General features: G+C 38.8%; 1 protein-coding gene across 1 annotated transcript in view; it reads right to left on the bottom strand.

Moving 5' to 3' along the window:
- Nucleotides 1-6,414: 6,414 nt before the first annotated feature.
- LOC145989412 (centrosomal protein 43-like) overlaps nucleotides 6,415-26,601 on the bottom strand; it is a 42,983-nt gene continuing 22,796 nt past the window's right edge. Inside the window, exons 6-9 of the mRNA XM_083124754.1 lie at nucleotides 23,276-23,481; nucleotides 18,326-18,495; nucleotides 13,917-14,009; nucleotides 6,415-6,508 (exon numbers count right to left, since the gene is read on the bottom strand). Coding sequence (XP_082980880.1) covers nucleotides 13,938-14,009; nucleotides 18,326-18,495; nucleotides 23,276-23,481 — 448 coding nt within the window. The 3' untranslated portion in view covers nucleotides 6,415-6,508; nucleotides 13,917-13,937. The remainder of the gene's footprint in view (nucleotides 6,509-13,916; nucleotides 14,010-18,325; nucleotides 18,496-23,275; nucleotides 23,482-26,601) is intronic.

Below are 26,601 nucleotides of genomic sequence, written 5' to 3'. Positions count from 1 at the left end.
CAAGTGCTTCCCTTTGCCCCCGCCAGGTTACGCCTATGCTTAGTGAACATACATTTTGAATATTGTAACTTGAAACATATTGTACTTCAGGCGTTGTGCTAAATACATAAGCATTTTTAATAAGATTTACTTTAAATGTCATTTTATGCAAATGATTTTTTTATCACCCTGTCTCTGAACCGCCCATCCCAATTTTTTCATCAGGCATTAGTACACACTCTGAGCTACCTACATATAAAATTGGGGAGAAATTGAAGGGGGGGCATTGCATGAAATTCGCTCTTGAAGTTAGTCATTTATTTTTCTAAAAAAATACATAAAACTATATATAAAAATACATGTTTACTGATGCATTCATCTGAAACGTTATTTAAATGAAAGCTTATACCATTCTGAACAAAACAAAACATACTTGAAGTTTCTACGGCAAACCCGAGGGAAGATAAGATCGTTTATAACCTAATGCGTGTCATTCAAAGTGGAGCCGAATGTGGCGTACACGGAGATCTTAGAAAGCGCGTAACTTCTGAACCCCTTGACCAATTTTTAAAAAGTTGTCATTTTTGTAATCAGCATCAAAAGTTCTATAAGCATACCGAATTTCATCAAAATCGGAGATGGTGGGTGACATTTTCACAAAATTCTGGATGATTTGACTTGGAATGACCCAATAGTAAAGCCAGGTTTTGTCACCTGTTACAATACATTTAACATAGGGCGATGTCCCGTTTTCAAACTTCTTCAGCATTTTCCAGCACCATGAAACACATCGTAGCATCTGCTCATCTGTTAAGGCACGGGGTACCCAAGGGGAACAAACTTTTCTAACTCGAAGATGGTTGTGCAGAATGGCATGAATTGCAGGTGCAGGAATATTCAAACACTTCTCTATTTGGCGATAGGTCACATGCCTTTCTACTTCTAGCATCTTCCTGACAGCAGCGATGGTCTGCTTGGTGACAGACGAGGCTGGGCGTCCCTCCCTTGGAGCATCTTCCATGCTGAAATTTCCTTTTTGAACTCCCACTACAACCTGAATATAGTTGTACAATGAGGACATAGCATAGGTGCCATATCTTCCAAGCACTGATCAACACTTAAACCACATTCAAATTTTTGTACCGCAAAATTGCACGGTATTCTGCCTTTGACCGGTGGACATCTTGCCTACCTCTTACTGCCACTGCTCAGTGGGAACTAGCAGCCAGAGCTCGTCCTGCCATCTATGGTGCAGGTTAGAACCTGTCAACAAGCGTGAACTTGTGGCAACGTGAAACCATTGGTTACGTCACATACCAAAACTTTCCTAGTGCCCTTCGTAATTGCAGCATAGTTGCTTTCTTTGTAGAACCTTCTTTTTAGACGGGCCTCTCCGATGGTGTAGTGGTAGCGTCATCGCTTAGTAATCAAGGGTCCCTGGTTCGATACCTGGTGAAGGCATACACAGTGGCTCTGAACCCACTTTAAACTGTAGGCCCAGTACCGATTAGCCTTTGTGTATAAAGTGGGCATAAAAAATTCAAACAATCCTTCTTTTTGGAACTGTTTCACTACCTGGTCTTTGATGACTTCACCAAACAAAAATATTTAAAAAAAAAAAAAAAAACACTAGTGCTGACCAAGCTACATGAACTAGTTGCTTTAGTTTACTTCTCCATTTGAAAAAGACCCTGAAATAGGGTAGAAACATAACGTGTAAAGTGTTTTTTAGTTTATGATAAAACTGCCTTAGTTAGCACTTGCAGTGTTTTTAATATGGAAACAAGGCTTAATTGTGTTACCATCTTTTTTAAGATTCTTCAGGAGGGATTTATAACATTTGTACCCCTAGTCTATCCTTTGTTTTGGACCATGCTGACATTGTTATTATTAACACCAGTTTTATCATCATGGCACTTCATTTCCACTAACTGCATGCTCTATATTAACAACATTTATAGTATACTCTCTTATGATTAACAATTATTCATTAATAATAAAACAATACACTTAGATATAACATCTAAAACTGTTTCCACAGACACTTGCACTATGTATTTCACCACAGAACTTTAATACCGTACAAGCAACAAATTAAAAGGAACCTACACTACATTACAGTAGCCACACTTCACTTTGAATTGTTTGCATTCAAAATGTTTACATTCGTTTCTTATAGGAATAATTATTCATATTCATAAAGTGTGAAGTGTTTAAAAAAAGGAACAGAACATGTCGTAAAGTCCAGTATAGCATCCACATGTCAGGAAATAAAGGAATGACACTACTACCGACCGTGCTTGACTTTTCTGGTCTCCCCCCTCTCACCCTTCAATTTATTTCAGTTTCTTACTCAGAATTAAGAAAATTTAAGAGAGTAGTCAGTTTCAGACACATTATTGAAATATTTTAAACCACCACAAATTTGGCAGGTTATATTAAAAAAAAAGTTGAATTGCTTATCAGTGAGTTAGCTTATTCATTTGCTGAACAAGAAAAGAAATAAATGTATTCCAATCTATAAGAACTCACTTTTAAAGGATAACTGGATCTAAAATTATAATAGTTTTATTGATTAGAATTCAACAAATTATAAAAACATGAAACTGTCCCCTCCGTGGACAACACTATCCCCTCCCTGAACATCTCTGTCCACGGAAGGGTTCATCACTAATTTCATAATAATTAATGATTTGTAAAATTTCTCATCTTGAGAAACTTGTCCATGGAGCAGACAGACATGTGATCTCAATCTAGTTAGGATATCAGAACTTAATCCCAAAAATCTCATACAAAGGGCAAAAAAAAGCACCTCCAACTGTCCCTTGACATCACAATGACTTTCTTTCCCTACGGGAAAATAAGACAATATTTTCAGTAATTTGTCCACGTACACATAATAGTTGCCCAAGTAACTTCTGATGTGGAGTGCACAGTGTCAGACTCAGAGGATTTTTATAGAAACTTTTTACCAGTGTCCAGAGTAAACAGTTTCCCCTAGGACATTATATTTTGATATTTTACTCAACTTAGATTTTTATAAAATTATATTTTGATGTTCATATGAGATTATAAATATATTAAAGCTTAACTTGTAGAAAGGAAAAGCTATTAAAATAATAATTTTAATGCGGACAGTCCATGGAGTGGAAAATCTACATATTCTGTGTAAAATTCTGAAAAGAAGAAAAATTATACAGGAAGGAAATTAAGCTGATGAATCTTGCAACTAATGACTGAATCAATTCTTACTGAAAAAAACGTGTAAATATATTTAAAATATTTTTTTTATGTCAAGGGTTTCTACCCCTTTTCTGGAGAATGACCCAATTACAAATTTTCAAAGGTGAACTTAAGTGTGTATATTCTTATGTCTGTACTATTGATTAAAAAAAACAACTCTCTCTCCCCTACTAACAGAAAGAAATTGGTCTTTATGCTTAGCTTAGCTTAGCTTTGCCCCCCCCCCACACAATCTGAAGAAATCAGCGCAAATGGCCAGGCCCCACTCTATCCCCATGGTAGCTAGCTACTTTTTTTCCCCCTGAAATAACACATTTTTTAAGTGTGGAACAAAACTGTTTCATCCATATGCTATTCTTATATATAAAAAAATAGTCATGTTTTAAACGTGGTTTTAAACAATGTGTTTCTTTGTTAACTGAATGCATAAGTGTTCGGCCAATGAATAGGTTTCTGTGCACCGTAGTAAACTAAATGACAGATTGAATGAAAAGATAGGGTTTCCAAACAAATATCAATGTGTGTTTTAAACAAGTCTAAAAGAATGTTCATGTAAAAACAGTCATGTGCTTTCAACTTTTAAAAGATGCCAACCCTGGCTCAGGATGAACCAAGTGACATCAAATTATGTTCCTTTTGCACACAATAATATGCTACTTGACTTTCCCACATCCACAGAACCTGGAAAAGTTATCCCTATACATTGCACCATGCCATGAAGACACACAGGAAGTGAGCAGAGTGCTGCACATCGGCCAGAATTGCTTACTATGCCTGCCTGTCTGGCGAGCAAGCGAGTAAAAAAAAAAAAAAAAAAAAAACTGTATGCCTGCGTTTTGAACTGTCAAGCATTGAAAACCCACTTGTATCTGGCAGGCCTTGCAAGACTCAGCTCGCTTTTAAGTTACCTTGGTGCAGGGGCAAAAGTGGCAAAAAAGGGAGGGGGGCATCTGCCAAAAGTGCCATTGTAAATATTTTGGAACATTGTGTGACTGGTGGTTGTTCTACATTAAACTATTTTTTTTTGGGGGGGGGGGGAGGGGGCCTTACCCAATGGCATGGTGGTAGTGTGGTTGCCTTGTAATCAAAGGGTCCCGGGCGCAATACCTGGTGGAGGCACAAGGTGGTTCGGATCCCACTTTAAACTGTAGGTCCAGTCCCGATTAGCCTTACTGTGCAGAAAGTGGACTTACAAGACCAAATCAATTAAACTATTTTTCAAAGAACTTTGAAAACTGTTTTTGCTACAGATTTTCTCTCTGGTGTGATTTTGCCAATTCAATATCCGAATTAGTTGCCAAGATATTCCCACTCCTTTTTCAAAAGTTATACTGTTCGTGACTTACTTAGTGTTATTATCCCATGTACGGCACAAAAATAGCTTCTCTTTTTTTGTTCGTAAATTTCATTCTGAAGGGAATTTTATACTCAATATATGTGTAATGTAATACTTTTTCCACCATTACATTTCTGATATTACGTGATGCTGAACACTAAAGCATGATGTAAAAATGAAACCAACAGAAGATTTACGATTTCAAGACCAGAAAAGTGACATAAAGTAGTCGGTTTGACATAATAACGCAACTAATTTGATAAGTTACAAAATCTAACATTTTTACAACCTCAAGGTGAGTAGCATAAATTCAAATGTCTCCATGCATAGTGAAATATAATGTCCGTTGGCAACACTGACAGTGGTGCTCGCATCTGACTGCGGGAACTACATTGGGTCTCATGTAATGTCTTAGTACCCCGGGTAAAGAGAAAAACCTGGCAGGCATCAAGGCCTGAGTCCTTGTGGATGGGTTTCTTCCAGGTCTTGTGCAGGCCTCTGGAAGTGAGGAAGTAGGGCTCTGCACATTGTCAATGTCTGCCACAGTAGAGGTGATGTGTTCAGCAACAAGCTCTGGCAGCCCTTACTTCCAGGTACCCATTGAGCCCCAGAGCTACTTTATGCAGACATAATTTATTTTACAGTACCAACAGCCTACCAGCCAGATCATTGCAGCTTGTATAATCTACTGATCAAAGGAAAACTACTGAACTAAATTCCATTGTAATATACGAGGTGTGGCTAGAATTGATGTTGCTGTCGATAAACGACAAGCGCGTCAAGGTCAAGCGGTGCATGAGTGTATAACGTGATATCCTGCCTATCGACTGTGTGATTTTCCAGGGTGTGCGATGCTCAGTTCCGCTGTAGCTTGTGGACGAAGTGAACCGTACATGTTTGCTCCGTCGGAAAAATGTTAAGTGTGAAAGTGGAACAGCATATCAATTTGAAGTTTCTTATGAAACTCGGAAAATCCACCACAGAAACTTATGGTTTGTTGAAGGAAGTATACGGAGATGAGTGTTTATCACGCACGCAAGTGTTTGAGTGGTTTCAAAGGTTTAAAAGGGGCGAGAATTGATCGGGGAGGACTCGCGTCCTGGACGGCCTTGAACATCTAAAATGGAATCAAACATTGCAAATGTCGGTGAATTGATTCGAAAAGATCGTCCTTGAGTATTCGAGCTATTGCAAAATACCCAACATTATTAAATTACAGTGCTGACGACCCTTCATGAGCGAGTAAGACGACGACGACCTAATTTGAGGAAAAGCAAGTCATGGATTCTTCATCAGGCCAATGCTTCTGTCCACACAGCATTGTCAGTCAAGGCTTTTTTGGCCAAGTATAGGATCCCAGTGTTAGAACATCCACCCTATTTGCCGGATATCACTCCGTGCGACTTTTTTTATTCCCAAAGGTCAAATCAGCACTGAAAGGAACCAGATTTACGACCGTAGAATCTGTGAAAAGAAAAGTGACGGAGGTCATGAACATGGTTTCAGAAAATGATTTCCAGCACTGCTTCCAGAAATGGAAGATTCGTATGGAGCGGTGTATCAATAGTGTAGGGGAGTACTTTGAAGGGGATAATGTTCGTATTGTACAAAATAACCAATAAAATATTATTTTCTAGCCACACCTCGTATACGTAATACAGTGAAACCTCAATTTTACGTTCTTCAGGGAACCAAGGTGAAAGAACTTAAAATGCGGGAAATTTTCTAGCATTTTGTTCTATTGGGACCATAAATATGGGATGTGTAATGCTGGAAAATGTAAAATTGGGGTTTCACTGTACTTTCTTTGCACCTGTCTTGCTGCATGCATATAAATGTGAAATGACATCATAAAATGCTATTTATAATGGTTTAATATGGAAATATGTATCTACAAATATTTAAAAAAATTGTTATACCAAATCAATGATGGGCACTTCGTTGTTTGAACTGAAATAAAAGAAGGAAAAATGTTTTTGTTAGGAATAACAATATAAATTATTAATTATTTACACAGTTCAAAATTATACATGATTAAATTTTTTTTTTAAAATTAATTAAAATTACATCTGACCTTTTAGTGAAAACAATTCCTTTTTTTTTTAAATCAGGTAAATTTACTTACCGGAGGAGAACAGAAATTTATACTTGAAACTTGCCCAAAATTGGTATTCTTAACAGTACATTTGTATCCTCTAATATTACTATGGTCTGTAAATTTTAATATTCAGTGTTATTAAAATTTGGTTTTTAGTGATAAAACAAAACAGAAGATTTATATCCGGTGGAGTCCATTAGTAGTGATGTCACAGCAGACAACGGGCTGGGACTGAGCCTTTGCAACAAGAGAACTTGTTTTAGTCCTATCCATTTCAATGCTGACAGCAGTTATGAAACAAAATTATGGTGCGTATAGTACATCAATGAAAAGATGAGAATTCGGAGAATACAACTATATATCACACATATCTTACAGAGGATAAGGTAAAGAATAACCAGAGTAAGAAAATCATGAAGCTCACCCGATCTCAAGTAGGCCACGCTGCCGCTATGGATGATGGGAAACCGTGGGAAACCAGCTGCCTGAGGCAATTGAACCGACGACACCCATTGGCTGAGATTTCTTTTGGAGCATTAGCTTTACTCAATTTCCTACTCCATTTATTCTTTACATTCTCATCTGTAAGGTATACATATTCTCCGAAATCTCATCTTTACGTTGATGTACGATGCACATCACAATTTTGTTTCTTAACTGCTGTTACAATAATTAAAGCTACCCCTTCCGAAGGAAAATAGCATTGATTTGAATACGAAGAAAAGCACCTGTTTATTTGTTTAGACTCGGTCCCAGCGTGTCTTCTGCTGTGACATCACGCTTATTGGACTCCATTAAGGAGGGAAACAAGGATAATCGGGAATTCATATGGGAGGCCTAGATCAAGTGAAACTATGCTAACCCCAAAATATAATTATTTTTCTCTGAAAAGGTGATGTGGTGAGTATTGTTTTTCTCTGAAAAGGTGATGTGGTGACTATTTTAGTGTACATTGACTGTCCATGTATGGTTGTGTCGTGTATATGTGGGGATTTAGAACACAAGTGGCATAACTCCATTCAAGACAGTTTTGAGAAAAAGACACACTGAAATAACCTGGTTCTATGTTTAGCTGTTGGAGCACAAACATAGTGATGCCTCTGTTAGCAAAAATTTGAAACATACGAGATACTTACGTCTAGCATGGCAATTTTAATACTTCATAGTTCTAATTTATCCATGGAACCCGAATTCCATGAAAAGTGGACTTACGCGTCTTGTGCTCTTAACGAGGTCATGCCAACCACCAACCCTGATTTCGATGAAATTTGGTACACGGCCTTCCATTATGGTTGAAAGAAACCCTAATTTTTTTCACTATCTCAAATAGTTTTCATTTTACAGCACTTTGAAATGTCATGAAATAGGTGTTGCCTGTCACTCTTGAGATCCTCGATACAAGGTACCCCTTGCATTTTATTTCTTTTCTCCTTAACCCATGATCAGATCTCTGAAATTTTACACAAAGTTCAATGAAATAATGAGGATTTCAGAAAAAAATACATGAGCACTCAAAAATGTTTACAAAAGCATATAAAAAGACTAATAATAAATGTGTAGCCTAATTTTTGTGGTTGGAGACTAGGTTGCGAAAACATGAATTTTCAGCATGTGGGCTTGATGGAACCAAAAGTTTTTGCTGTTGAAAGTCATTGCAGACACACACTCTTTCTCTACAGTGAATGAAATTTATGGTTCTTTTACTCCTTCTGACAAAAGGTTTACGTTTTTTTGGACATTGCGTAAAATTTCAGGGTCAATCCCTACCAAATGGTCCAGCACTGGTCGCTCAACCATTTTTTTAAAAAATAATTTGTTTGTCATTGTAACCCTTTGTACAAGGATAGTTCAAAACAGGCATTATTTTTCTAAAACTAGACTTTGTTTGAAAATGGTGGCCATTTTTGTTTCATGATTTGCAACATTTTTGGCTTTTACAGACAGTTCAATTTTTGTTACTTTACATTGCATTTCTGCCAGCTTTTTCGATTTCACCATGAGGATGAGTTATGATTAGATGAAATATCGATGAAGGACACTCAGAAAGAATGCCCAAACTTAGGTGGGTCTTATTTTCTTGTAGTTTACGGTTATTACAAGCATAACTGTATCTTTAGTATATTTAGTCAAAATGAAAATAAATGTCTGATGAAGGGAGTGTGTGTTCTCCTGAAACGTCACAACGAAAAACTATTTTCTTATGCTTGTAATAACCGTAAACTACAAGAAAATAATTCTACAATGCAAGCAATGCATACACAAGAAAAACTATTAGTTGGGTCTGGTGCAGGGTACCCCCAGCCTGCAACAAACACTAAAACTAAATGCAACCTAACCACATATGCATTATTAAATCTAAACAGAATTATTAGGCCCGGCCTCCTATGGGAGGGGCGAGCCTCAGCAACCGGGCGGGTCGCAGGTGGCAGATAGCGAATGGCCATCAGATAGCTGCGAATAAGGCAATGCCAAATAAGCAGTCCCGGACCGAGGCAGCAGTGCTAACAAGGTCTGGGGGCTTGGTTTGTGGCAGGACCATCCTCATTAAAACCCAGAAAAGCCCATTGACAGCACTGTGACATGGCGAGGAAGTGCCGCCATTAAATAAGCACTGCCCCTGCTGCCTTGCAGGGAGTGGAGGGTACCCCAAAGGCTAATGGAAGGATACCCTGACAGAAAACCAAGGGTGGGGCAGACTCAAACGGCATGGTAAAGCCAACTGCCCTAGGGGAGTAAACCCTAAATAAATCCACCCTGCGTTGGGCCAATCCCCCACAAAAGGGTATTAACGGATTCAGAGAAAAAACAGGAGCCTCGGAATGGACAGATCAACACAATAACGACTGGTCTGGAAAAGGAAAACGAGAATGAAAACATGGAACATTAAAACTATATTAGGAAAAGAAGTTGAAGTAGTACAGGAAATGAAGATGCGTAAGATAGACGTAATGGGAATTAGTGAAGTAAGAAAGAAAGGAAATGGCATACAAAGGCTTGAGGAGGGATATACCTTGAGATATTCAGGTGTTGGACAGGGAAGAAGAGCAAAAGAAGGGGTAGAAATTGTAACAAGTCAGCAATATGAAACAAAGGTCAGTGGCTGGGAACCAGTTAACTCAAGAATAATTGTAGTTAAATTTGATATAGAATACAAAATATCATATATCCAAGTATATGCACCAACAGAAGATGCCTCTGTGCTTGATAAGGAAGAATTTTATGTACAACTCCAGAGGACAGTAGATAAAGGAGTAATGGAGGGACGGTATGTAATGATAGTGGGAGACTTAAATGCAAGAACAGGTACAGATAAGAAGGTAGCCCATGGTACAGGGTGTCCCACGAACGGTGCAACTGGGAATTAAGAGTGGCGTTGCTTTGTAACCGAAACCTGTACATACATAAGTCATACACCAAATGTTAGCCCTGTCCAAGTAGATATTTTTAAACATAGAAACAACAAACGGGGTGCAGTGTTGCCAAATGTAAGTGAAAGTGTAAATTTATTTTTCCACAAAGCATGGAAAATTGCATGTCAAACATTCGTACGGAAATTTGGACGTCAATTTCCACCTTGGGTAGGTGGACTATTTCGCCATCTATAGTTCAGAGAAGAAAACCAATCGTTTTCGCTTATAGCCAATCCTGAAATGCCTCGTAAAGGCGTACCGGTCCAAATGGGTGTTTTAAAAAAAATATGAGGTACAGTGGCAACACTGTTGATGTTTGAATGCAACAAAAGGTTTGTTTAGTGATGGTCTATGACATGGAAATACTTGAAACAGGAAAAAAAGAAAATGAAAATTATGGTGAAAAAAGTGTTACTTACCTACTCCTGGCAACGATGCAATGCAATAAGAGCGCCCACCGAACGAGAACAAATGAATCAGTTAGTTGTGTACTCAGAACTGTTTGAGTCGTGCATTTCGCATTGTTCGTAGGGGAAGATTAGAATTGTTCTGTGAAATGAAGTACTCTTTGGAAGAGAGGGTGTTCATTGTGGAACATTATTTTTGTTCAAAATCGTACGCTAGTGTAAAAACTGTGTTTCGCGAGAAATATCCGAATAACAGTGTTCCAGAAAGTTCGACGATATATCGACTTTTTTCCAGATTTCGTGAAACAGGATCAGTTAATGACAAACCCTACCACAGACAACCACCAGTTTTGACATAAGGTGTGCTACAGGATGTGGAGCAGAGAATATCACAATCTCCCAGGAAATCTGTTTGTAAACTTGCTGCACAGTCAGGTGTATCAAAAACAACAACTCACCAAGCGTTAAAACAATTGCACCTACGTGCATATAAGGTACAGGCTGTGCAAGAACTGAAGGAAGCAGACAAAGGTGCACGTGTAAGATACTGCCAGTGGTTTAGAAATTTTATTAGAGACAATGGTGTGAATATTTTGGATAAGGTTTTTTTCACGGATGAAGCATGGTTCCACTTAAATGGATATGTCAACAGTCAAAATTCTAGACACTGGTCAAGTAACAATCCCCATTTGTTACATGAACAATCACTTCATCCACAAAAGATCGGTGTGTGGTGCGCGATTTCGTGGAGAAAAATAATCGGTCCATTATTTTTCAACACAACAGTTGACGGAATAGTTTATCGTGACCTTATCACACAGTTTATTTCTCTGTTGGAACGTGATGAACATGATTGTTGGTTTCAACAAGACTCCGCAACATGTCACACGTCTAATGAAACTTTAGACATGTTGGCAGAGTTTTTTGGCGATCACATTATAAGCAAAAACTTATGGCCCAGTCGCTCCCCGAATCTGACGTCTCCAGATTTTTTTCTGTGGGGTTATTTGAAACAAACAGTTTACATTAATAACCCAAGAACACTTGATGATCTAAAAATAAACATTTGCACAGCCATATAAACCAATCAACCTTAAATAAAGTTGCTTCCAACATGATAAAACGTGTTGATGAATGCCTCAGGGAAAATGGTTGTCATTTTCAACATCTTTTGTAAAGCTACACTGCCTGTTACGTGCATTGCATGGTTGCCAGGAGTAGGTAAGTAACACTTTTTTCACCATAATTTTCATTTTCTTTTTTCCTGTTTCCAGTATTTCCATGTCATAGACCATCACTAAACACACATTTTGTTGCCTTCAAACATCAACAGTGTTGCCACTGTACCTCATAATTTTTTTAAAACACCCATTTGGACCGGTACACCTTTACGAGGCATTTCAGGATTGGCTATACGCGAAAACGATCGGTTTTCTTCTCTGAACTATAGATGGCGAAATAGTCCACCTACCCAAGGTGGAAATTGACGTCCAAATTTCCGTACGAATGTTTGACATGCAATTTTCCATGCTTTGTGGAAATATAAATTTACACTTTCACTTACATTTGGCAACACTGCACCCCGTTTGTTGTTTCTATGTTTAAAAATATCTACTTGGACAGGGCTAACATTTCGTGTATGACTTATGTATGTACAGGTTTCGGTTACAAAGTAACGCCACTCTTAATTCCCAGTTGCACCGTTCGTGGGACACCCTGTAGTATGGGAAGCTACGGGGGAGAAAAGACATTGAATGAGAATGGAAAGAGATTACTGGAGTTTTATGTAGAAAATCAGTTGCTTCTTGGAAACTCCTTCTTCCCACATAAGGAGGCCCATAAAATAACCTTCCAGGCTGAAGGAAGAAATGCTAAAAGCATAATAGACTACATAATATATACCAGTAGGATTAGGAGAAACATAATGGATGTTAAAGTTATAAGAGGTGCTGAACTGGGTACAGACCATAGATTACTAATAGTGGACACACGCTTCACGAGACCACCAAAGCTCAGAATGAAAAAATACCAAACAATTAAGATAAATGACTTACGTGAAATTTAGAAGATTTCGTACTTCCGCATTGCACAATTTAATGGTTCAATCCTATTAATTTCGAAGATCCACTGTCTTCATTCACAAAAGGGTACGGCGTTTGAAGCGGAGATGGTATCACGTCACTACATTGTTTGTTCCCGGGCTGCCCATCATGGGCTATGGCACAGAAAGCTTAGCACTCCAAGATAAACATCTAAGTAAATTTCAAGCAATAGAGATGAAATATCTTAGAAGAACAGTGGGGGAAACTCGAAGAGACAGAATAAGAAATCAAAGAATAAGAGAAGAGGTAAAACAAAAGAAGACAATGACTGAAGTAGTAGAGGCACGCCAGCTGAAGTGGTATGGACATGTAAATAAAATGAATGAAGATAGGAAAGCCAAGCAAGTGATGGAGATGAGGGTTGAGGGTAGAGTAGGAAGAGGCAGGCCAAGAAATACATGGGAAGATAGAATAGAAAAGATAGGATTAAAATATGGAAAAACTAAGAACAAAATGAGAAGGAAGACCGGACAGAGTGGATGAGATGGACAGAACGAGGTACCCAATGCTTAACGGCATAAGGGAATGGAAGAGAAGAAGAAGAAGAATTATTAGGTTAGGAGAACCAGATTTAGAGCTCCTAGCATTTACTTTTGGTGTTTGTTGCAAGCTGGGTGTGGCCCATACCCATACTTAGGCTGGGACTTGAACGTGGGAACTTCAAAGTCGGTCACTTAACATGCTTGATCCCAAGGCTCATATTGAAAGCATCTGTGGAACTAGAACAAAATGTTGCTTCAAGCATAATAGCCACTTTCAAAATAGGAATTATTGTATTATTTTGTAACCTGTAAGGGCTGTTCCTTAAAACAATTTGTACCATATAAACTGAGGATATGCCAATCAGACTATAACTTGGGAGTACCCTGGAGCAGCATGGTGATGCAGATCCAACTTTCTTCTACTTGATTTCAAATATGAGCATCGAAGAAGGAACGCACAGAATAAAAACCTAAGGATTCGGACCTACTACTCCTATGGAAGGTGCTTTTTCATAGATAACATGGGGAGGAATATGTCACTACTACACTATCATTCTATGCCTGCCACTACAACTTCATTTATCAAGCGCACCTCCCTGATGGTGCAGTGGTAGCAACATCACCTTGTAATGAAGGGGTCCCAGGCTTGATACCGAGTGGAGGCACATAGTGGTTCACAGTACGTCCAGTCCCAATTAGCCTTACTGTGCATAAAGTGGACTTAAAACACCAAATCAACAATCAATCATTTATCAAGCCACTTTTCAGATTGTTACCTAGTGAAAGCAATTACAAATATTCATGATTTATAGAGGATTGTATTCCGTTGCATGCTCAAGCAGGAGAAGAATAAACTAACCTGAATAAGATCACCTTCCTTCTACAAATCTTCCATATAGTCTGCAATGCCACTTTGATTAGAAAAAGTAGCATCCGCCGTCAATTCATCCAACTGCAAATAAGACAATAATATTTACACCAGATAAATAAATGCTTTATTATCTTGCAATATTTGTTTGTTCAGAATGGGCACACTGCAGAATATATCCTTCTACTAACATCATTCCTACGTGAAGAATAAGTGAAATCTGCAGAAAAGTTGGGAAAACAACAAGGTTTTTCTTTTCTCAGATTGGCAAGGTAGGAAAAACAAGAAGAACCAGTCCCATTTTTTTTGGGGGGGGGGGTAGCCTTGCTTACCATTTCATCTTTGGCCAAAGCCATTTTCAAAATTTCTTGTCCTTTCAAAAAACCACTATGCTATTCCAAATTCCGAAAAATTACATCTGCTTAAAATTCATTTCAGTGTATTCATTAGCACACTGCACTATGACACCAGGGGTTCCAAGTTTGCATCCCGGTCTGGCATGAGTGTTCTTTGTGAGTGTCCCTTCATCAATTTCATCATATCATTACCCATCCACATCTTCGTGATTAGCCAAAAGAGGAAGAAAATCGAAGTTGTTTAGATATTCACAATAGTTTAATAGGTTTATGTAGCCACCAAACTATTGCAACATCAAAAGCAAACACACAAAAATTCGCGTGAACGCTCTAGAAGGGATCCTGAGCAAATGTATTTTTTTCAGATTTTGAAATATTGTTCCAGTAGAGGAAATTCAGCATGACAAGCCTGCATCCAATTGGCGAAATCCTCTAGTGACGCATTTTGCTTGCCATCTCCCTCATCAGTTACTAACTTTTTTTATATAATGTCTCAATGGACTGGCTAAGTGTGACATCCCAAGAGCCAGTGCCCCGTATGTATGTTTCCAAACCAACTTTCATACGTCGAAACCCCTATGCAAATTGGGCACTGCAAATTGATTGAAAAGATGTGACTTTTATTACAGTAACAGACAGCAGTTAGGTAAGAGAAAGATGTGTATCATTCATCAATGTACAGACTATATTCTGGAGAATATCTGGATATTTTACTCATTCCTCATGGATAAGGGGTTAACAGTGGCGGCAATTAGGGGGGGGGACTTGCCCCCCCCCCCCCCCACTTTTCGCCACTTTTGCCCCTGCACTATGCTAAACCTTATCTACAAAACGAAATACACTGTCTTTGCCCCCCCCCCCCCAATTTTGGAATCCAATCGCCGCCACTGGGGGTTAATGAAGAAATAACATAAGAAAATCAGGTAGTTTTCAAGAAACATGTCAACAATTTACTATAGGAACATCAATATATTCTTTACACTGGTACACCATAACCTTCTATGGTCAGTTTTCACCGCGAAAGTTATCTTCATTTCTTTTTTTAAAAAAATATGGGCTAAAACCACAAATGTTCCAAAAATTTTCATGCGTTTCCTCAAAAAATACGTGATTTTTCTTACACTATTTCTTAATTAACCCCTTATCTGTAAGTAATTATCAAAGTATCTATACATTCACCAGAATCTAATCTTTACATTGATGTGTGATACACCTCACTATCATGCTTCCTGACTGTCGCTGTAACAAAGTTATCCCTTTCCTATAAATTTTTGATTGAAATTGATAGAAGCAAGCAGGCTGAAACTTTTGTTTGGAAAACATACATCTGGGACATAGGCGGCTAGTGATGTCAGTGCTGAGCCAGTCATTGATAGACGCAATCAGGTTGAAACTTTTGTTTGGAAAACATGCATCTGGAACATTGGCTGCTAGTGAAGTCACTGCTGAGCCAGTCCAGTCACTTGTAAGTAAACTTTGAAAAACAATGCTTCGCCTCATTTACATTATCTTCATTAATTATGTGAACATAGAAGAAATTCTTATCCCTTAAGTATGCATGCATGGTGAAATTTGATCCTCAGTTAGATATTTTATTATGCCCAGACACTTGTGGGTTGGCCACGTTGCTATCTAATCTAGTACCTTCCTAAAACAATCTGATTCAACTGTCAAGATCACTTCCTTCAGTAAATGAGTACCTGCAGCAAGGCAAAACTATTTCGAAGTTGCTGGGGGTCAAATTTACCCCTTTGCGCCTGGTAACGTGATTTTTTATTGTTCAGTTTTTTAAACTTTAGCTTACCTAGCTTCATGAGTGAAATACTTTTAGCAGTTTTTACTTGTTCAGTGTTGGGTGACCAGATTTTAAAGTTTCCTTTTTCTAAGAAATTGTTCAAAACAACGGAGTATGAAAGACAGCAGAAGCATATATGGCAACCGTTGGAGGACATTTCGAACGAGGACAAAGCTACTTTATCTGGAGCATTTCAAGATGAAGAATTGACTCAAGAATCTGATCATTATGAAGGAAATCATGTAAGAGAGTCAGAACATGATACTAATTATGAGACAAGTGGTGAGGAAGACAAAGATATCCTGGAAGAAGATGGATATTATTTCCTTGGAAAGGACAAGGTAAGTTGTTGAAAAAAGTTCCTCGCTCATGTCCGAATGTTTGCACAAGAAGTATTGACATTTTTTATGGCTTCCTGGACTATATGCAGCTGCAAAAAATGCCAAATCTGCTATCGAGACATTTTAGTATGTACATTTTCAGCGAAAAATGCAGGCTCGACCAGGACTCGAACCCAGGTCTCTGGCAATCCGTGCCATTGCTCTACCACTGAGCTACCGAGTCAGCCTGGATTCCCCTATATTTTCGCTGGTGCTGTTTTACCTGTGTGAAATCGTCTCTGCAAGTGCTACTTCAACGGGATCTGTTACCTTTGAAACACTATAAACGTCGACGTTGCCTGGTTCCTCACAGCGTAGAGATGTCAATCCATTAAATTAGGCACACACAGGAGATGTACTATGTAGATTTTCAGCGAAAAATGCAAGTTCGACCAGGACTCGAACCCAGGAACCAGGCAACGTCGACATCTAGTGTTTCAAAGGCAACAGATCCCGTTGAAGTAGCACTTGCAGAGACGATTTCACACAGGTAAAACAGTGCCAGTGAAAATGCAGGCGAAGACAGGCCGGCTCGGTAGCTCAGTGGTAGAGCAATGGCACGGATTGCCAGAGACCCGGGTTCGAGTCCTAGTCGAGCCTGCATTTTTCGCTGAAAATCTACATAGTACATCTCCTGTCTGTGCTTTTCATAAATGACACTACTGTGAGAATCACTGTGGAAAATTGGAGCCAGAGGGAACTGGTGGAATCTGTGGGGAATAGTGTCCTACCGTAGTAAGCACCTCTTTGTTCCTGTAAAGCTTGTATGCTTTCAGACATGTAAACACATGTGGCATGATGTTATCTTTCAGAATGTTTTGTTAGCTTCTCTGTCCTATACCTGGTAGTGGAACCACAAGCAAAAAAACCTCTGCAGACTCGCAACTCCTGTGCACCGTACTCCCGCATGGAGGAGAGGGGCAGAGTGGAGCATGCTTTCTTATGGCCCGAGCTGAATGGATGAAGGGAAAAGTGAGCGGAGACTTTTTGTCAAAGGTTCTTCTCCTTGTGGTCGCTCTATACACACGTTCTGCATTGTTCATACATTCCACAATACCATACACTGCCCCCTTCCCATTGTATATTTCAGATTTTTGTGCGGATTCCGCATTCCCGTGAACAAAATAGTTGTCACGACTTATGCTCCAACCCTCATATATAGATGATAGCCTACTTTACTTTAGGGAGCCCCACACCCAATAGTTCCCCTGCAAATGTGTTTTATTATGATGATGCTATTTTAGCCAATGCCACCTTGAACTGATACTCATACAGATTTCCACAGATTGACACAGATACTTCAAAATTATAATTTAAAGTTGTTCACAATATTGATTAATGGTAATGGGTAAGTATTGCATTCCAATTATAAGCGTATTTTTTATTTTATTTTTCCTTCAAAAATATTCAAGAATTGAATCGGATATTAAAGGACCTCTTACATAATCACAAAATGTAGCCTTTCCACATAATACTGGTGCAAAAGAAAAGAAAAACCTTAAATTTTGCATAACTTCCAGGATAATTTGACTCCTCGAAAACTTTATGTGGCATGAAAGACCACACTGTCATAAAGGTACTGGCTGGTATATGTAAACAAAATCCAACCTATACTGATACCAATGGGAAAAGGTAGTGTATTTAGCTGTCTGCCTGCCATTACTCAGTGGCACAAATGGAAGCCAAGAGAGCAGAAAGTCTCCAGTTCATGTGGTGCCATCTACAAAAAAAAATTTACACCTCACTATTGACAACTATGGCCATGATCCCCTCTCCTCTGAAGCATTGTTTCAATTGAGCAACTTGAAATCCTGGGATTTTAACTGAAGCACCTGATGTAACCTTGTTGCAAGAGTTGCATCCACTTACCCCTGATGCGTTGCTATTTAACAGATCGTCCACATCAGATGCCAGGTCTTCTTCAATTTCCTCCGATACACTCTGCTGCGAATTCTCCTTCTCCTCCACCTTTTCTTCTCTTCCACTTTTCTCAACACTTCCCGAAGAATGGAAGTCCTCGTCATACGCTTCCAATGATCCTGTGAAGATATGAAATTACTTCTGATCTGTACATGGTATTGGTTGCGAAAGTTGTAATAAGTAGCACTCGGATTTTTATGTAGCCTAAACATGTAAAAACAAATTGCAATAAAAAAAAACTTCTAACATGACATACCAGCAACAGCGTTGTTATAACACCATACAAAACACTTTAAAAGTCTGTCCGAGCTTTCGACTCCATCCCAGAGTCCTCATCATGGCTGGTCGAGAGACGTAGAGGAAGAAGCTGCAGAAGTTCCAATGTCCCTACTTGCTGTGTGCAGGAAGCAGGGACCTTGGAACATCTGCAGCTTATTCCTCTCAGTCTCTCGACCAGCCCTGATGATAACTCAGGTATGTAGTCGAAAGTTCAGATAGACTTTTAAAGAGTTTTTTTATTATGCTGTTCATTTGTTTTCTATGGTGTTTAACCTTTTGGTGCCCGACCGTATCGATCGAGATGCTCTTAGGTAACCCTCGGGGTGCCCGATCATCTCGATCGAGACGCTTTGTCAAGGTCGTAGTTTCTACGTTATAACTTCGCTATGTTTGGCTAGAATTCCAATTTTCTTTTTTCATATTGTTGTTAACACATGTATTTAACAGAAATGATTGTTGCACATCTTTTTTTCATGAAAATGGCGGGATAAAGGCAACTTCTTCTTTGCGTCTTTTTTCAAGGGAAAAATTTTGCCGACAAAGGAAGGCCGGCTTTGTTGTTCTAAAGCAATGCCTTTCCACTCACCCCTGGAAACTGCATTCGAAGAAAGTTTGTTTATCGGTACCCAAGGTCAAAAGGAATGTTTTCCGGGTGGGCGCAATCAGGGGGTGGGAGTTGGGGGAGGGGGAAAAGGGGTTATTGAAACTGCATGGCAAGAATGGAAGTTCGAGGCACGCTGAAGAAAAGCCTTTGTTCTTGAGCACAAGTGTTTCACAAGTGGCTACAAGGTTACCCTGCATTGTCTAAAAGTAGAATTTGGAAGTAGCTGCAAGAATTGGCGCACTTTTTTCACTCCATTCTAGCTTTTCCTCCTGGAAGGTTGTGCGTTCGTGAGAGTCGTTTTGTGCCCAAGTGACAAAGATTTTTTTAGTGAAGTGTGACTCTTTCCAAGACTTTCTTATCATCTTTGCTGCGTTCGTGTGAAGTGTGATAGTGTCGTCTGTGCCTGCTGTGTCCCCAAAAGGCTTATAGTCGACCATGGCTGCCCCGAGTGATCTCCGTTCTGATGAAATCCAAGATGAGCTGGAGGAGATGGATACAGACTCCGATTGCGATGAAGAAGAGCTTGGCATTCCCTCTGATATATCATCAGAATGTGATTCTGATGATATGTCTCAAAGACGTTCCCCTTCCCCTCCTCCTGCTCCTGCAGTATCCGACTGGCAACCCCCTCCCCGAACTGGTAGGACTGCTGCCAACCCCCGACCTTTCCGAGGACAGGATGGACTGAAGGCTCGACACATTTGACAATGCACCCTCTCCCTTGGACTTTTTTGCACTGACTTTCTACGAAGAAGTCTTCCAGCATTGGTGACTGAGACTAACAGGTACTACCACCAACATATCACAAAGCACCCAACAAGAAAGCCCGAACGTGGCATGACCATTGATGAAATGAAGACTTTCATTGGTTTGACAATACTGATGGGACATGACTGCAGAACACGTTGGCGAGACTACTGGTCCACAAAACCCCACCGTTACACACAGTTCTACGGACAACAAATGTCACGTAACCGCTTCATCCACTTGCTCAGATTCCTACACTTTGAGGACAATACGAAGAACCCCTCCCCATAAGATCCCAATTATGATAGGCTGTGGAAGATGAGGTTTGTTTTTGACAAGATCAATGAGCTTAGCTCTAAATGCTACTATCCTACAGAGCATTTAGCAGTTGATGAAGATATGGTCTTGTACAAAGGGAAAGTCATCTTCAAACAGTATATTCCAAAGAAACACAAGAGGTTTGGGATCAAGATCTACAAACTCCGTGCTTTGTGATATAGCATATGACATGGCCATATATCTGGGCAAGGACTGCCACAACATCTGCGATGCAGGGTTTAGTTGTAGCGATGTCGGAGAAGGTGAAGGGAGTTGGTCATAAATTATTTATGGACAACTACTTGTCTTCTCCAGAGCTATTTGATGAACTAGCAACTGCTGCGGGACCATCATTCCCTGACGAAAGGCCTCGCACCCCACTTTTCAGACTGACTTGAAGCTGAAGAAAGGAGATGACTTACGTGTTCGTGACGAACATACATCAGTCACCAGCTGACGGAAATTTCTGTGATGGCCATGGCAACGTACTCAAGCTGGCTATTGTATGCAAATACAATATCCACATGGGTTATGTTGACAAGGCCGACCGCATGACTAATTCCTAAAGTGTCCAACGAAAGACCATGTCAAAGTCTTCTTCCACCTTCTCGACCAATGTATCTTGAACGCCTTCCTGCTCTTCAAGTCATTTCATCAGAACGTGAGGCACTTTGGGTTTCGTGAGAAGTTGCCTCTAAGTCTTTTGGGAACCAAGGGCGGGCCAGGCACTCGAACCCCAGCTCCCCAAGCTGCGGCACAACCTGGTCTGTCAGGTCCCAGTCCATCAGCCAACAGGTGGTACAAGGTTTGTGGCTTTCGTCACTTCCCCACCATGGTATGAGAACAGCGGTGATACGTATAGTGCGAGCCATGAAACCCACGACTAAGTAGATGCCGCTGTATTACCTGTAAGGTGCCCCTGTGTCTGGAGCCATGTTTTATGGAGTACTACCAGTAAGGCATCATGGCTCCAGACCAAGCCTGGGAGCTAGAGCAGCAAAGGTTAAGTACAAAAAAAACTTCTTATTGTACTCCTCTTCCTATTTTTTTTTTACAAACTAACATGCCTGCGATAATTTCTATGTGCATGTTGACCTTTTCATGTCCTTTTTGTCAGGGGGCGTGGGGAAACCCAATTTTTGCGGAATGTGAATAAATTTTATATCATCTGAATCTGTGATTCATTCCACGTACAACGGTATATCATTCATCTCTCTAGGGCAATCAAGCCTCTGAGCTACAGTCATTTCACGGTAACGCTGAATTTTGAAGCTTGAATCAGTGGTGTGCTGACAATTCCTTTTGGGGGTACAACTCACGTTACATTCGTCATACGATAATAATGCAAATATTTTTGTTCCTTACATGCCAGCAATAAGTTCCATGTGCATGTCGACACTGTCATGTACTTTTTCCTTGGGGGAGGGGAAAATTCCCATTTTTCCGAAATTTTGCGGGTTCTCCCCTCCCCCCCACCACATATACGCCGAATTTGCATAAATTTTATATAGACTGAATCTCTGGTTCATTCCGAATACAACGGTATATCATTCATCTCTCTAGGGCAATTAGCCTCCGATCTACACTCAGTTCATTGAAACTGCATTTTGCTCAAAATTGGCTCGGGCACCAAGGGGGTTTACCTGTGAAAATGGCCTTGGGCTCCAATAGGTTAACCAAAATATAAAAACATATAGAAAAATCAGAAATAAGTGAATAATTTGTATTAATTTTAAAATTAAAATGTGTAATATGCCTAATATTTTTTGTAGTTTTTAATCATTTATTTTGGCCCTTTGCTATTTTTTTAAGTTTAAGTGTATTTCTCTGATTTCATCAAGGCTTCTACCTGAACTGCTGATATGCAGTCACCATTCCTGGAACTAGCAGGGATTATTTGAAAGTGAAGAACAGAGCCTAGACTTTTGTCATAAGATCTTCATGGCTCAACACAAGATTAAGTAAAAGTAAAATGATTTGGCTGCCATAATCAGTTAAAAATTACCAGGTTTTTGGAGAAATAATATTTTGAATGTTGGGTCAATGTCATAATTTTGGAGCTCCTACCGGGGATCAAACCTGGGACCTCTTGCACTAAAAGGAAATGTGCTAACCATTTGGCTAAATGGGAGCTCTAATCAGTATCATTGTGATAAAACACAATATATCCTGACCAAAGCAATATATATATTTCAGAAAAAAACTCAACGTGACGTTTCAACCCTCTATTTCTATCTTCGTTAAGACTTCATCATACTTTTTTTTTCTTTAAGTTCTGAAGGAAGACCCTGATAGAGGGTTGAAACATCACGTTGTTAAGTGTTCTTGTTTTTACTGAAATGTAGACTGCCTTGTTCAGTATATGTAGTGTTTTTTCTGTCATGGAAACAATGCTTAATCGTGTTAACATTGAAGTATATGATGTATCAGTAGATGAAAAGTTATATTGACCAAACAAATTACACAAAAGTGAAGGCCTACATTTTAATCACATTGGATTGCACTAAGTATTATCCCATATGTTATGTGGTATTACAAAAAGTGAGGAAAAAATTGGTTCCTTAACGTCGTTCTTATATACACTGGTTCTAATATTGGACTTCTTGGTACTTTGTCACATTCTGGACACCAAACTTTCATCTTTTTTTTGCCTAAATGGTATGTTTGTCACCAAATTACATCTAAAGCTCGAAATGCAATTCTGAACCCTGAACACAAGATGCCCAATAATATATGTTTCATTAATTTTAGGGAGAATCAGTGTGGGCTACATGCTCGGTGGAGATGTTCTCAATTTTACCTTATGGCATGGATCACACCTAGTGACACATCCTGCACCAAAAATGAGAAACGACCAAACACCGAATTCCAATGATAATGGTGGCCAATAATGTGAACATGCTTCCCTGACAAGTAAACACATAAATAAGCAAAAATCTTCCTAGCCATACCTGTGCCAAATTCCATATCCATTATTGCTTTCAGCTGACTCATATCTGTTGATTTAGGACCGCTTCCTCCAAAACCCTTCTTACTTGAGGATCCAGTCAAAGGGGGTAAACCACCAAGCGATGAGAGTAGACTACCACCTGACCTCTGAGATTTCTCTTTACTTTCTTCTGCAGACAGCTTAAAGGGTGCTTCGGCATCTTTTGACCTGCAAAGAAACAGCAATTCTTAATCCACTATCCATTAATAGAAATATAGATAAAATTCCAATTCACCCATATTTTTTCTATCAAAGATATATTAGGATTCCTCATTAGCATACCCAATTACAAAATTTATATATATTATTAGTCACATTTTTGTGGTTCTGTTGAAAAAACATTGTTTCAGGTGAAATTTAGCATACAAACAGAATACTTGGGAATTACTTCAGTAAACAATGAACAATTTTTCCTACTTTGGCATTTCACTACTTTACAATTAACTTAAAAATGTATTACTGGTGGAACACAATTATATTGTAAGTTTACAATACAAATCTACAAAAGTTTCAGTCATTCTACAATATTCCATTCGAAGATTATTTGCTTACTGCATTAATTAAAAATACAGCATTTTACAGCATTTCATAATTTATGTAATTTACAACTGCCTGTTGGCAAATAAACATAAAATTGTGCATTGTTTTGGGACAAAATATGGTAGGGAAATGTTCAAAGATTGATGCACTCCTCACATTGACACACTTTATACCAGTATGCTATGAGTATTAGTAACCAATCAATTTGTATTTTGTCTGTAGAAATTGCATAATAATGTAAATATTTAGGACTTTTTTACAAATTAAATTTCAAACAAACTTGAACTTAGTTTACTGTGCATCTATGAGTAATGATCAGTACAAGGCATGTCCATACTCTAAAGAATATGACTATTATGACATTAATTACTCAAATATGTATACACATATGTTGAATCTTCCCTGGAATGCTTTAATGGATTAAAAAGAACATTCTAGAATTGTCATTTTTTGTAAGTTTGAGAGGATATCCAATCTATGTCACATGAGAATTCATGAAACTTCACCCAAAAACTACCACTGTCACTATGAGTTCAAGTAGATAAGTAGGCATCACTGTCAGGTTAATGATCTACCTTCATTTGAACAACTTGTAAATGTAGTTCTGATTTACTATTAACAAACAACATGAAACATTTTTAAGGATATAAGAACCTGTTTGTATCTTTGGTTGAATCTGGTCATGATATGTTGATTGATTTGGTTAATTTTACTCTGCTTTTCTGCCACTTTTGGCTAATTGTGAAAATATGTTGTACAAATTGAGCACAATAAAAATGACACTATTGTACTCAGAGCTCACAGGCACAAGAGAAGGGGAAGTGAAAGAAGAAAGAAATGACTATGCAGTTTAGTTTGGTGGGGACATTCTTATCTTGGTTAAGCTGTAATAATATAACTTGCCAAACTTCATACTAGCAGTTTGAATAGTTTTGATGATAAAAAATTGTTTATGTTTCAATTTGGCACACACTGGATATGTACTAGGTAAAAATTTCAGTGAAAAATGCAGGTTTGGCCAGGACTCAAACCCAGATCTCTGGCATGCCATGCCATTTCACTATCAACTGAGGTACCAAACCAGTTAGGCTTCACCTGATTTTTTGCTGTCTCTGTTTTACGTGTGTGGAATCGTCTCTGCTAATGCTACCGCAATGGGATCTGTTGTCTTTGAAACACTGATGATGTCAACAGTATCTAGTTTCTCCCAGCAAAGAGTTGTAAATTACCTTATGGTTTCAGCAAAAAATTGATTGCTGCCATTCAATTATTTCACTGCCTTACACATACCAACTGGTGAATGAATATAATTTTTGTATCTTCAAATTATCATTTTGTGAAAATTTTAGAAAATTTCGAATCTTCACATTTGCTAGTCTTTAAGATGTAAACAGGCCACTTTAGGACAACTGTTCTCACCAAAGGCCAGTGATGTGGCAAGGGTGTCTAAACCTAAAAGTGTGTCTTTATAGCTCTGACAATTTCAGAGATACTGATAGTTGACATGGACAGACAGATAGATGGACATAACCAACATGTAAGGGTTCCTCTTTAAGTTTGCCTTATTAATACCACTGAAATTAGTGATGTGATGAAGCAGGGAACTAGGGGTGTGCACGATTACAAAATGTTACTACTGGGATTGGGGGGAAAATCCCATTCTGGTTCACAGTTCATGTAGTGGTCTCCTGATTTAGGAGATCCTGAAGTTTTTCTACACTACATTTATTGGAAATTTCATGAAATGGTAGTTGGCATTTCAGAAATGCAGAAAACATGAGTTCAAAGAAAAATTGTAAAATTCAAGATTTTTCGAAGATTCCCTGTACCAAAATAGTGAACATTTTGCATCCTGGATTTAAATCTTTTACATTATTATTATTGTTCTTATTTCCTGTCCCAATCCCATCTCAAATAAAAAAAAAACTTTCCATCCTGCACAACCCTATAGGAAACTGACAGATTCCATTACTGATCATTTTTTGAACCAACCATTACAATTATCCAATACAAGCACAATTGAATATCCAGCATTCTGAATATAATTTATGATTGTGTATTACTCAGAGATTTTTCAATGGTACAGAGACAATTACTGATATATGTGGGAAGAGGAAAATGCAAATTCCGCCAATAACTTATACACTGAATGTCGCATTGTCACAACCCCATAAAAAATTAAAGCATTCCATTCAGAGACTGAATGCCATATATGCCTCTACAATCAACAGACTTAATGCATCTTCTCTTAGACAAAAGAACTGTCATTTAGAAATACAACCTCTGACAATAAAGTTCGGTGAATGATCCTGAATAACGAAAGTAGACGCATTCTTAATGAAACCTACCTTACTGTCCTTCAAAGTAGTCCCCTCCCATAGATATGCACCATTGAGAATGGCTGTACATGTCCTGGTAACTTTCAGAAAAGTCTTCTTTCGGGATGGTGTTCAAGACCCTCGTCACGTTCCGTTGGATGTCCGGAATGTCCTCATATCTCTGACCTTTCAAAGCGATTTTGAGGCGTGGGAAGAGAAAGAAATCTGGAGGATTCAGATCCAAATTTCTTGCAATGCATTGCTACAGAGAATGAGAGCTGGTGTGTGAGGTACGACCCTGAAACGAAACGCCAAAGCATGGAATGGCGTTCTCTTGCATCACCCTGTTGGAAGAAGGCCAAGGCGGAAAAATTGTTGTTCCCTCCGGCAGGAATTCCTTGTGGATCATGCCATCACTGTCAAAGAAAGT

This window comes from Lepisma saccharinum, chromosome 6 (genome assembly GCF_977018435.1).
Source record: "Lepisma saccharinum chromosome 6, izLepSacc3.1, whole genome shotgun sequence".
Lineage (NCBI taxonomy): Eukaryota > Metazoa > Arthropoda > Insecta > Zygentoma > Lepismatidae > Lepisma > Lepisma saccharinum.
The sequence above is the reverse complement of the archived record's forward strand: the minus strand, read 5'-3'. Positions and strand labels throughout refer to the sequence as shown.